Source organism: Leptodactylus fuscus, chromosome 1, assembly GCF_031893055.1.
Source record: "Leptodactylus fuscus isolate aLepFus1 chromosome 1, aLepFus1.hap2, whole genome shotgun sequence".
Lineage (NCBI taxonomy): Eukaryota > Metazoa > Chordata > Amphibia > Anura > Leptodactylidae > Leptodactylus > Leptodactylus fuscus.
The window spans coordinates 192644469-192657379 of record NC_134265.1 but is presented as its reverse complement, the minus strand read 5'-3'; the positions used below and the strand labels follow the sequence as shown (position 1 = coordinate 192657379).

The following is a 12911-nucleotide window of genomic DNA, read 5'->3' as shown; positions in this document are numbered from 1 at the left end:
GGAGACATGTCTTCTTTTAGGGTACAAACCAGAGAAATGGTTTTTTTGCCAGTAAGAGGTGGGGACCATGTTAGGAAGCTTATGAACTTAGACGAGCTTTACTAGATGTTTATCTTGGGTACATACACTCACCGGCCACTTTATTAGGTACACCATGCTAGTAACGGGTTGGACCCCCTTTTGCCTTCAAAACTGCCTCAATTCTTCGTGGCATAGATTCAACAAGGTGCTGGAAGCATTCCTCAGAGATTTTGGTCCATATTGACATGATGGCATCACACAGTTGCCGCAGATTTGTTGGCTGCACATCCATGATGCGAATCTCCCGTTCCACCACATCCCAAAGATGCTCTATTGGATTGAGATCTGGTGACTGTGGAGGCCATTGGAGTACAGTGAACTCATTGTCATGTTCAAGAAACCAGTCTGAGATGATTCCAGCTTTATGACATGGCGCATTATCCTGCTGAAAGTAGCCATCAGATGTTGGGTACATTGTGGTCATAAAGGGATGGACATGGTCAGCAACAATACTCAGGTAGGCTTTGGCGTTGCAACGATGCTCAATTGGTACCAAGGGGCCCAAAGAGTGCCAAGAAAATAATCCCCACACCATGACACCACCACCACCACCAGCCTGAACCGTTGATACAAGGCAGGATGGATCCATGCTTTCATGTTGTTGACGCCAAATTCTGACCCTACCATCCGAATGTCGAAGCAGAAATCGAGACTCATCAGACCAGGCAACGTTTTTCCAATCTTCAATTGTCCAATTTCGATGAGCTTGTGCAAATTGTAGCCTCAGTTTCCTGTTTTTAGCTGAAAGGAGTGGCACCCGGTGTGGTCGTCTGCTGCTGTAGCCCATCTGCCTCAAAGTTCGACGTACTGTGCGTTCAGAGATGCTCTTCTGGCTACCTTGGTTGTAACGGGTGGCTATTTGAGTCACTGTTGCCTTTCTATCAGCTCAAACCAGTCTGGCCATTCTCCTCTGACCTCTGGCATCAACAACGCATTTCCGCCCACAGAACTGCCGCTCACTGGATGTTTTTTCTTTTTCGGACCATTCTCTGTAAACCCTAGAGATGGTTGTGCGTGAAAATCCCAGTAGATCAGCAGTTTCTGAAATACTCAGACCAGCCCTTCTGGCACCAACAACCATGCCACGTTCAAAGGCACTCAAATCGCCTTTCATCCCCATACTGATGCTCGGTTTGAACTGCAGGAGATTGTCTTGACCATGTCTACATGCCTAAATGCACTGAGTTGCCGCCATGTGATTGGCTGATTAGAAATTAAGTGTTAACGAGCAGTTGGACAGGTGTACCTAATAAAGTGGCCGGTGAGTGTAAGTTCCTTTTGGATTAAATATGTGAGTGGGGTACATTTACAAAGCATGATGATAACGGAGAACAAAAAATAGGGGGCACTCACCAGAGCATTATTCTAAAAGTCAGACTTTATTCCAAAGTCCATAAAAACATCCCCAGGAAGTATGGGAGAGAGAGAATGCATACATGCATATGTGAGGTCGTTTAATAGCCTTGTTTTGCAAGTTAATCCCTTTACATATGTGAGGCTTGAAAAAGTGCATGTAGCATGAAATGGTCATTGCCTGGCCTCGTTTTGCATTTTCTAAGTAGCATATTTGGCACCAAAACCAACATCAGTGGTTGCTCAGGTTTGGTGGGGGCTAGAGAAAAAATTTCCACTGTGCCAGAATCGGTGGAGCAGCAGCTATTAAATGATGTAAAGAGCTGGACTTGGAGGTGGTGAAAGGTCCTCTTTAAGGCTGCATTCACAGAGGTTTTTTTTTAGTCAGGAAATTGACTCAAATTCCTCCTTCAAAACATGCCTCACCATACAGTCCTATGGTGAGGTGTTTATAGGAGGAGGAATTTGAGTCAGTTTCCTGACCAAAAAACTCAGTGTGAACACAGCCTGTGTGCTGCAGTCCCTGTAAAAAAAAAATAAAAAAATAAAAAAAAAATATATATGCTTTCTGTACTCTGGTGGCATGCCCTTGTGTGTCTTCTGTAGAATTCCTCCATGCCTCCTCATTTCTCTGTTTCCCTCATTGTGGTCCCCATCCACCCACCTGATCTCTGGTCCACAGTAACTTAGGACATCTTCTCTGTACCATCGGGCATTATCTACTTCTGCTCTGTTAGTCTTCCATAGTTTCAGGTCCGTACCCTTGTAGGTGATGATCTGTGCATACTTTTTCTGAAGCTATGATGTTCATCACAAATTATAAAACTACAGATAAACCCAAAATATAAAAGGACACACACACACAGGAGAAAAGTTATGGCTCCTGAAAAGTGAAAAACACTTTCCTAGTCCTAAAGCTAAAATGAGCCAGATTATCAAGGGGTTCACACCAAGTGCACCTGACACATGCGCCAAATTTATATGATATATCAATTCAATAATTACAGTAAAAAAAGTAATAATGTTGGGGAATGTTCTTCATTTTATATGTGACTGTTAATGGGTTAAAGTGATAATGTTCCGTAACTCTAATCCTCATCTTAAGAAATAAATCTTGGGTTGTTTTTTTTTGTGTTTAACCCCCAGTGCTTTGACACCCATTCCCCGCCTTCTGGCAGGAGCGCTCGCAGGTACAACAGCTGCAATGTTGACTTATCCACTGGATCTTGTTCGTGCACGTATGGCTGTCACGCCAAAGGAGATGTAAGTTTATGACTTTCTGGCAGCAATATTTTTTGTACTATTTGTACAACTTACAACTTTTGCCTTCCAACAGTTTATAAATCTCTAAAATAAAAAAAAATAATTGTAAGCTGTCTGTTATGGCATGTTCTCTTGCAGAAAATAAGCATTTATTTTATTGTGGAACTTCATCAAGTCTAGGGGAGAGGAGTTCAACTGGTGGAATGTAGCCACTACTGTGCGAACCCCTGCCTCCATAATGATAATGTTTGGGAGAAACCACTCACCTCCCAACCATTGCCCTTTAGAATATAATATATAATGTCTGACTCCTGATACTGCTATAGTAATGCACTAATGTTGGAGGACCACAGTCAGGAGGCGAATAGTTTCTCTTGACAGCTGTCTGGGTACTTGTATAGTTGTATTTTATGAGAGGGCATACAGAAGCATTGTACTTTATGGGGGGCAATCAGAGCCATTATACTGTGTTGAAGCACTAATGGGAAGTTATACTGTGTGTGTGGGGGGGTCTTTAATCCTCTGTTAGCGTCCCTCCACACAGTATAATGCATGTTAGTGCTCCATTAGTGTCCCCTACACAGTATAATGTGCATTATTGCTCCCCAACACACAGTATTATTCTCTATTAGAGGCCCCCATAGTATGTCACCATTATTTTCCCCCATGCAGTATGTGCTCCTTAGTGCCTCCATACGATATAATGTCCTATTACTGCCCTCCCACACTGTATAATATATCATTAGTGTCCTCAACCATGCACATACAGTATAATGCCCCGTTATATACTGTTTTTGAGGCACCAATAGGACACTATATAATGGAGTTTTCATGTATGTGTGCCTTGACTGTTACTGAACAACACACTCCTGTACTCCATTTGACCACCAGGGAAGGTTAAATAATATGAAATATATTTCCTAATTTTTCTTGCAGTAAGTAAATAAGTAAATATTTCTTGCCAATAAAATAACATTTAAAATCTATTTAATTTCACCTGCTACAAACAAATGTATTTCATGTGAATTGGTGTCTGTAATGATATTTAATCATAGCTATCCCTTGTTTGTACAAAGGTTCTTAGTTATTTTTTGGTTAGTGATATAGTGCTTTGTATTTACAGGTATAGTAACATTTTTCAAGTCTTTATACGTATGTCCAAAGAGGAAGGCTTAAAGACTCTGTACCGGGGATTCAATCCTACTATTCTAGGAGTCATTCCTTATGCTGGAATCAGCTTTTTCACTTATGAAACACTAAAGAAGATTCATGCAGGTAAGTAGACTTTCAGAACGTCCATTCTGTAAATTAGTGTAATATTTATTTTTGTATTTTATTTTACCTTGAGGATACAGGTTACTAACCTTCTATACGGTCTTAATAAGTGGACTTCAGCAGGGTTCCCCCCCCCCCCCCCTTAACTCATTAACTAACAATTTTATTTTTTTTTTCAATTATATGGGAACTGCACCGTGAAAATGACCTCATGTGCGCAAGGCATTGCATGCACATGATCAGTTTAGGTTTCCTATCACAGACGACATCCTGCTGGAGCACATAAATGTCCTGTTTCTATTACTGAATGACAGATGGCATTTGTAGGTGGGTTAAAGTACCCAATACCCAATTGGGGATCATGGCAGTTAATGGGTTAAGGAGTCATTCACATTAGATTATTTTGGTGGGTCTAGATCAGGGGTAGGGAATGTACGGCTCTCCAGCTGTTGCAAAACTACAACTCCCAGCATGCATACTGGCTCTGCTGTTCTGGGAACTCCCATGGAAGTGAATGGAGCATGACGGGAGTTGTAGTTTCACAGCAGCTGGAGAGCCAAAGGTTCCCTACATCTGGTCTAGATGAACTACTTGATGGCCAGTAGGGTGTCTTGACTTTACCATACCATTGTGGGAAAAAGGATGATTCATATTACACCTCAGCTATTATTGCATAGTAAATTGTTGTCACAAGGAATTGGCAGTGGCTAATGGCTCCTTTCCCCATAAAGTACACTTGCTTTTACCCGAAGAGCTTTAGATGCAGACTTCATCCTTTATTTTCGCTGAGAACTTTTAAAGGGGTTTTCCAGCCCCAGACTGATTTAGGAGCGGTGCTGCATGTTCCGCTTTTTAGTAGCAGCTTCTGGCACCCTGAGACTGTGGAACAGCTGATCCACGCTGGGGTCCGGGTGTTGAACCTGACAGATCATATGCTGTATGGATCCTATGATCCATCTGATGGATATGGCAACCCTCAAAATAGTCGCATACTATTCTATGTTATATTTGTCTTTACTAGAGAAAGTGTGAGTGGTTAGAGTAGATTTTGATAGTTGTAATAATAGATGATGGCTCAATTGTATGAAGGCATCTAATAGATATGGTTACATAGAGCGATCTGTATGATGGATCCTGTTTGTACCTTTGATAGCGTTAAACCATGACACTCCATTCTAATTTAGCCCACTATTGTTAAAACAATGGCACTCTTCTGTATTTGTCTTTTCAGAGCATAGTGGCAGAACACAACCTTACCCTTTTGAAAGACTACTATTTGGGGCCTGCGCTGGACTCCTTGGTCAGTCCGCCTCTTACCCACTGGATGTGGTAAGGAGACGTATGCAGACGGCTGGTGTAACTGGACACACATACAGCTCCATACTTGGAACCATGAAGGAGGTGGTGGCAGAAGAAGGTTTTATCCGTGGATTGTATAAAGGCCTTAGCATGAACTGGGTGAAAGGTCCAGTGGCAGTCGGTATCAGCTTTACTACCTTTGATCTTACACAGATACTTTTGAAGAAGATCCAGCGAGTGACCGATGTTCAGCGGTAGATGCATAGTTATTTCATGGTACTTGCTGTGCTGGTTTGCTGTTTCAGAAGGTTCCTTTTGATAGTGAAGATGCTAGAACAGCAAATTGCCTCTTCCCAGTATGAAGAAGGCGGCTCGCTTTGTATTTTTAAAGAAACTGGTGCTAGTCTAGTCAGCCAGAACAGTATGACTACAAGAAGAGAAAGGTTGCTGTTGCCAAAAGAGGTGTTAACAATGCCATAGCTTGGAATTGGCGGTGTAGTTCAGATGTGATGGTGTAGGAGTGGTCATAGGAGCAGGTTAGCTGAGCAGAGTCTTTCAGTGCCATTCTTCATACAGCACTGCCTCATATCACTATTGTGCTGATTTTATCAATTCCTAATCCATTTACCATCTGGACAATTGAATATCGAGATGATCTCTAAGATCAAAACTGATGTTCGGGACTCAAGGGCTGCAGTACCAATTCCATAAACAAGATATCTCAAGCCAAACATACAGCAGTTTCAGTTATATTCTTGGCCAATAAGTGAATACTGTGCAGTATTTTTTTTTTGCTTATATTTTGTGGATTAAGATTTCAGCATTGCCTTTCAAAATACAATTGTACCTTTTCAGCAGCCATATTATGTAAAGTGGAAAATATATATACTTGCACATGGTTGTGCACTGGCTTATGTTCTTATGTATCCTGCTGCTGTTACATGTTTATGTACAAGAAGACACTTTACACACATGGAAACTTGACCTGTGCCTAGCCATTTTGTGAGTAAGAATGTCTGTTAGCAGCCTGTTGGGTAATAATTAATCCTATTTACTGGTTGCCTTATGCCAAATATTCTACAAAGTTAGGTTGGTTAGAGTTTAAGGAGATCACTACGGCCTTCTGTACCTGTGATTGTTCACGGCACTGCGAAAACCAGCTATAGGAAGCTTGCTTTCCTTATGCCTGCCCTCCTTTATTAGCTAAATCCCTCTCGTTACTCCGCTATTGGATCCATATTAAGCAAGTTCTTTTTAGGCCGGGTTTGCAAGTTCTAAATTTGTAACATCTGTAACGTACATGTTTACAGCTGCATTGCGGTTGTACGTAGTAGGGCGGGTTTACTAATCCAAAGAGTTTATTTACATGATGGCGTTTCACAGCTGTGTGTTAGTACTTGTTTTTCTAAAAGATAGCATACAGCCTTATTGAAGTCAATCTGTTCACACAAGCATTGCTTTAATGAATGGTCTGTGTGTCCTATCTAATGAACAATAGCACTTGTCATATCTTGGCACTTTTTCACGAATCCCTCAATAGACGCAAGTTACAAATTACACTCGGATGTACATCACCCATGAAAAGCCGATCGTTTCATCAGTTTTTCATGGCACAGTTTGGCGAATAAGCGCTCATATTTAGACAGTGTGAACTTAGACCAAGCAGTCTAAAAATGCACCAAATGTATCATGCTAATTTATACTCTATGATAAATCTGTTACACCTTATAGTGCCTATTGGTTGGCAAACTTTGCACCAAAATTTTCTACTTCTCATGCCACTTTCCTTCTAAGCAAAAGAACATAACCGCCGGATACACAACCACATATCGGACACAGATCTTTCTATTAAATATACTGCTTCAATACACCGAGCATAAAAGATCATTGAAATCAATCTAAAAACATGGACAACTGTGGGTCAGCCCTAAGTTACCTGCTGCAGGTCCTTGGATAATATAATGCAGAATAAATAGCAGCCCCAGCAAGACGCAACCTGATGAGGGCAGAGATATGCATGAGGTTCCAACTTGCTGCTGGGTACTGCTCACTTTTGGGGTATGCTATTACTTTATTTTATTGGTTCACATGGTCGGTCTTTCTAGTTTGTCACATTTCTGTTTGCATTATGATTTGGTTTTCTTGGTCTGTGATTAATGATGTAGAATTTATTTTTTTCATTGTACACTGTGCTATTTATTCTGCGTGTGATATCCTTTACAGCTGCAGCAGGTGACCCAGCCGCATTATGTGCTGAGCTTCATTTCATGGTTTATAGTCGTAAATGGTGTTTTAAAGCAGTATATATAATAATTTGTGTCTCTGTATTAGTGGCACCTAATTCATAGCTGCAGTGCCTGTTCCTTCCGTATTTGCTTGTCTGTCCCAGTGTTTGTCTCTAATATGTGAGTTGAGCGGTATAAGGGCTAGTTCATACGGAGTTTACGGGCGCGCATTCTGGCACGTATACACATGTCAGAATGTGAGCGCTCAAAACAGATCCCATTCATTCATTTCAATGGGTTCTTACGGGCGTATAACGCTTGTAATTTTGCGGCTGCAAAATTGCGCATGTAAAATTATGCGCGTTATATGCCCATAACGACCCATTGAAATGAATGGGATCTGTTTTGAGCGGTCACATTCTGACACGTGTATACGTGCCAGAATGCACGTCCGTAAACTCTGTGTGAACTGGCCCTAAGAAGTCCTCTATGAGAGGCTGCATACAAATGACTCCCTATGAGAAAGCACATTGCACAATGACGCACAACTATGGTGTTGCACAATGCTAAAAAGGCAACCTTGCTGCTGAAAGTGTTACTCTGGTCTGTTATCTAACAGGTTGGAGAAGTTTATGCTTATGCCCTGTGTTGCAGTGCCAGCACATCTGGAAAAAGTTTATATATAAATACATATATTTTAAATAATTGTTGCAAAAGATTGTATATTTAATAAAACATGATATAAAATAACAGTGTGCATCACTTCATTGTTTTAAATTCATGATTTTGTGGTCTGTATGAAATAAACATGGCGTCCAAGAACCCTTTTTGTGATATAGGTGGCCTCTGAAGTATATGTAGGGCATCAAGGGGATATGCCATAAATTTCTTCATTAGTCTCCTTAAGCCTGGTTCACATCTGCGTTTGGTGAGTCTGCTTGGGACCCCCCATACGGAATTCCGAACGCAATAAAAAGTGGTGAGCAATGAAACCACACGGACCCCATAGATTATAATGGGGTCAGTCCGTGTGTTTTCTTTGCGGTGTCCGCACAAATCATGCAGAGAGAAAAGTGCTGCTTGAAGTACTTCTCTCTCTCTGCATGATTTGTGCGGAAAACACACGGACCCCATAGTCTTGGGGTCCATTTGGTTTCATTGCTCACTTATTAATGCGTTCAGTATTCCGTTTGGGGGGCCCCAAACGGACTCCCCGAATGGACTACTGAGTGCAGATGTGAACCAGGCCTCAGTGTTAGTGATCCAACCCACACTTGTATAGCGCCAATATAGTCCTCAGTGCTGTACAGAGCTTGTCATCATTCTCTTTCCCCACTGAGGGTTGCAGTTTATTTTCTGTGTATCAAATATACAATGGCCAGTTTACCTATCAGTATATTTTTAGATAAAACATGGGATAAAATTTACAGACACATAGGTCAAACACAAAAGCTTGCAAATGTTGTCCTTGGTTGCAAGTCAACAGTCAACAGCACTAACCACTCAGCCAAGTTACATTTAGTTACTGCCAAACCTTACACTTTTTTTTTTTTTTTTTTTTTTTGCCGGTAAGAACAGTTACAATATGGGACTTTCACACTTCTCTGTAAAGCTCTATTAATACAAATGATGTTCATAGCATGTGACGGATGTTCTTCTAACAGTTATCACACAGCTTCAATAAATTACATTCATGTGAAAGGAGCTATTCACATGACTTTTTTTTATTTTATTTTTGACAATCCCTCTTAACTGACTGTCCAAAAATAACAGGTGTCCTGTTTTTGCCTGTTTCATGGATCCTTCAATAGAGATGAGTCTATGAGGGATCTGTGAAAACGGGTGTACCCTGCATGCAAAACAGCCATGATAAATGTTGCGGTGTTTCTTTTTTTTTTTTTTTTTTTTGTTCTGGCCAATTTTGTACCTTGGCCGTCTGAATACAGCCTAAGCATCTGCAGTATGATGCATTATGAATTAATTTTTTATTTAATTCATGCCCTATGCTCTGTCTATGCTTCCCTTAGAATTATTGCCCAAAAAATAAAGCCCAGGGCTGGCATTTGTGTGAATAATCACACACAAGGAAAAAAAAAAACTGGCTGCGTCTTATAATCCAATGTCAGGGAGTCCAGCAGTTCCATACTCATTGACCGCTTCCTTAAACAGTTTGTCAAGGCAAGAATAGACAACCCTTTTAAGTTTTAAATCAACCGGGGGCATTGGAAAAAAACAAAACAAAAAAAACTCATACTTGCCTCTCCCTGATGTTCCAGTGTCCTCCAGGAGTGTTCCAGTTCTTCTGCTGAATGGGTGTCTTCTGATATTCGGCTGATTGGCTGCAGCGGCAGAGCACTGCCCTCTCTAAAGTGCAGTGATACTCAGCTGCCCCGGCTCTCATCGTCTGACCACAGTCCCTTTAAACCTGATACATTACAATAAAATCAGCGGTACTAAAAGGGGTTATTCCTTCTGTGGGGAACATGCAGGAGCAATATACACTAAAAGTATGCACTAACAGCTTATTACAAAATGTGGAGGCCACTAATGGGTAATTATACAATGTGTGGAGGTCAGTGATGGGGAATTATGCTGTTAGCAGTTCCCCCTCCCCACACTGTGTAATTTCCCTGAGCGCCCCCACATAGTATAATGCCCTATTGGTGTCCTGCACACAATATAATGCAATAGGACATTATACTACATGGAGGACACTGATGGGTCTTTTTGTGTATGTGTGCCTAAACTGTTAGCTACTATAACCCCATTTATCTTCCCTAACATATGAGTTAGTTACCTTTACCCCTCTATTCCAGTTGACCACCAAGGAAGGTTAAATTAACAAGAAATATTTTTTATCCTTTTTCTTGCCTAAGCCTTGGGTACATCTTAGCTGCATCTGATCATTCAAGAAATGCTGTATTATTGTACCCAATCTGCTGAGTGAAAAAGTACTATACACAATGGATGCTGTAATGCTTAGTCTCCACAAGAGGGCGATGGTAGACTTCCATTGGCGTGCTGCCACATTTCATTATACTTCTATTTTATTGGTTGCTATCTTGGCAGATTGAACCAACTGTTATGCAAATAACTGAGATTAAAGTATCAAGCATGAGAAGTAGCGGCACTTGGTCTGCGATTCATATCTCAAGACAATTTGTGAGGAAGTATCTTTTCACATATCTACTACTGTTTGAAGTGTGAGGCATAGTGGGTCCATGGGCTACGTATGCATGATCTGTACAGCGTTGATCCTAAATAGCCTTCTGTGTATGATCCTTTATAGAAGTTGGAACGTTTATCACTGTTTGTAAATATGTAATGAGACGTTTTATAAAAACCTGTTCCCTTTTCATGAAATGTAGTCATTTGAATACAGATCTTGAAGGCCGCAGCTGCAGTTCAGTTATGAGGTACATGATCATATAAAATACTTCATGGACATCTATAGATAGAGCGGTCATCCTTAGTTGTAGTCTATAAGGCTTCATATGGTTGCTAGTTTTCACCAATCTATATAATATTAATATACATGGCAGAATAAGATATAAATATACTAGCTGGTACCCGCGACTTCGTCTGCGGTGATTGTAGCAGTGGGTATATACAGGCGCGGGTAAGGTTTTCGTACTGTGTATAAGGTATGGGATATGAAATGTAACTTTGTATCTTGTTTTTGCTCTAATTCAGAGAATACGTGAGACTTTTGTGTTGCAGTTAGGGTGCATTCAGACTACGTAACGCCGGGCGTGTATGAGAGCCGTACACGCCGGCATTACGGCAGACTGCCGAACACTTCCCATTCACTTCAATGGGAGCGCTCGTAACAGCGGCGTTTACGAGCGCTCCCATTGAAGTGAATGGGAAGTGTTCGGCAGTCTGCCGTAATGCCGGCGTGTACGGCTCTCATACACGCCCGGCGTTACGTAGTCTGAATGCACCCTTACTTTGTATTTGAGCTGCTATATATACGGTGTTGTGAGAAACTTTACATAGTGACTTTGGGACAGAAGTATTTGAAGTTAACCCTTTCCCGCCGATGGGCATTTTTTGATTTTTGTTTTTGACTCCCCTCCTTCTAAACCCCATAACTTTTTTATTTCTCCGCTCCCAGAGCCATATGAGGTCTTAATTTTTCCTGGGACAAATTTTTCTTCATGATGCCACCATTATTTATTCTATATAATGTACTGGGAAGCAGGGAAAAAATTCAGAATGGGGTGGATTTGAAGAAAAAATGCATTTCTGCGACTTTCTTACGGGCTTTGGTTTTACAGCGTTTACTGTGCAACCAAAATGACATGTCCCCTGTATTCTGTGTTTCGTTACGATGCCGGGGATACCAAATTTATATGGTTTTATTTACATTTTGACCCCTTAAAAAACATCCAAAACTGTGTTAAAAAATTATTTTTTGCAAAGTCGTCATATTCCGACAGCCGTAACTTTTTTTTATACGTGCGTGTACGGGGATGTATAGGGAGTCTTTTTTTGCTGTGTCGGGTGTACTTTGTAGTTCTACCATTTTCGGGAAATGTTATTCCTTTGATCACTTTTTAATTAAATTTTTATCAGAATTAAAACAGTGAAAAAATGGCGGTTTGGCACTTTTGACCATTTTTCCCGCTACGGCATTTACCGAACAGGAAAAATATTTGTATAGCTTTGTAGAGCGGGCGATTTTGGACGCGGGGATACCTAACATGTATGTGTTTCACAGTTTTTAACTACTTTTATATGTGTTCTAGGGAAAGGGGGGTGATTTGAATTTTTAATCCTTTTTATTTTTTATATTTACTTTTTTTTAAACTTTTTTTTTTTTTTTTGCATTTATTAGACCGCCTAGGGGTATTGACATGGGTGGGCGGTGTCACGGATTGTCAGAGTGGTGGGGGTGGGCAAATATGGCTGCTCCAGAGCGTTAAAGAGAGCCTCCTGGAGTATCGTTAAGGTGAGGGGCAAAGTGGTAAAGTATATGTATGTGATTGTGTGGGGTTAGTAGCGAGGCTGCAGAGGGCAATAGGAATTTTGTGGCTTGCTATGGTCCAAAGTGTGTGAGATTGCAGAGATGGTGGTGTGAGTTTGGGTTTTGTGGGGGTCCTGGCACAAACGAATGTGCGCTATTGTGACGAAAAGTAGCCTATTGTTTAATCGGGTGTATTAACTATGTTTGGAAAATTTCAGCCAAATCGGCGGAGCGGTTTTTGCGTGATTGAGGAACAAACATCCGAACATGCAAACTTCCAAACACACAAACCCACAAACTTTCACATTTATAATATTAATAGGATAAACTATGATAGATGGCCACATGTGTTACTACATTCACCTGAAATCTACTTTGTTGCAAATCACTCTCCATCCTAGTAAATGCCTCTGGTATCATTGCACTTTCCTTAATAGACATGGGTA

At 40.9% G+C, this 12911-nt stretch overlaps 1 protein-coding gene across 1 annotated transcript in view; it reads left to right on the top strand.

The window, feature by feature from the left end:
• Positions 1-8227, top strand: part of SLC25A42 (solute carrier family 25 member 42) — a 31271-nt gene extending 23044 nt beyond the window's left edge. Inside the window, exons 6-8 of the mRNA XM_075280703.1 lie at positions 2581-2697; positions 3821-3972; positions 5204-8227. Of these exons, the coding sequence (XP_075136804.1) occupies positions 2581-2697; positions 3821-3972; positions 5204-5529 (595 nt within the window). The 3' untranslated portion in view covers positions 5530-8227. The remainder of the gene's footprint in view (positions 1-2580; positions 2698-3820; positions 3973-5203) is intronic.
• The last annotated feature ends 4684 nt before the right edge of the window (positions 8228-12911 follow it).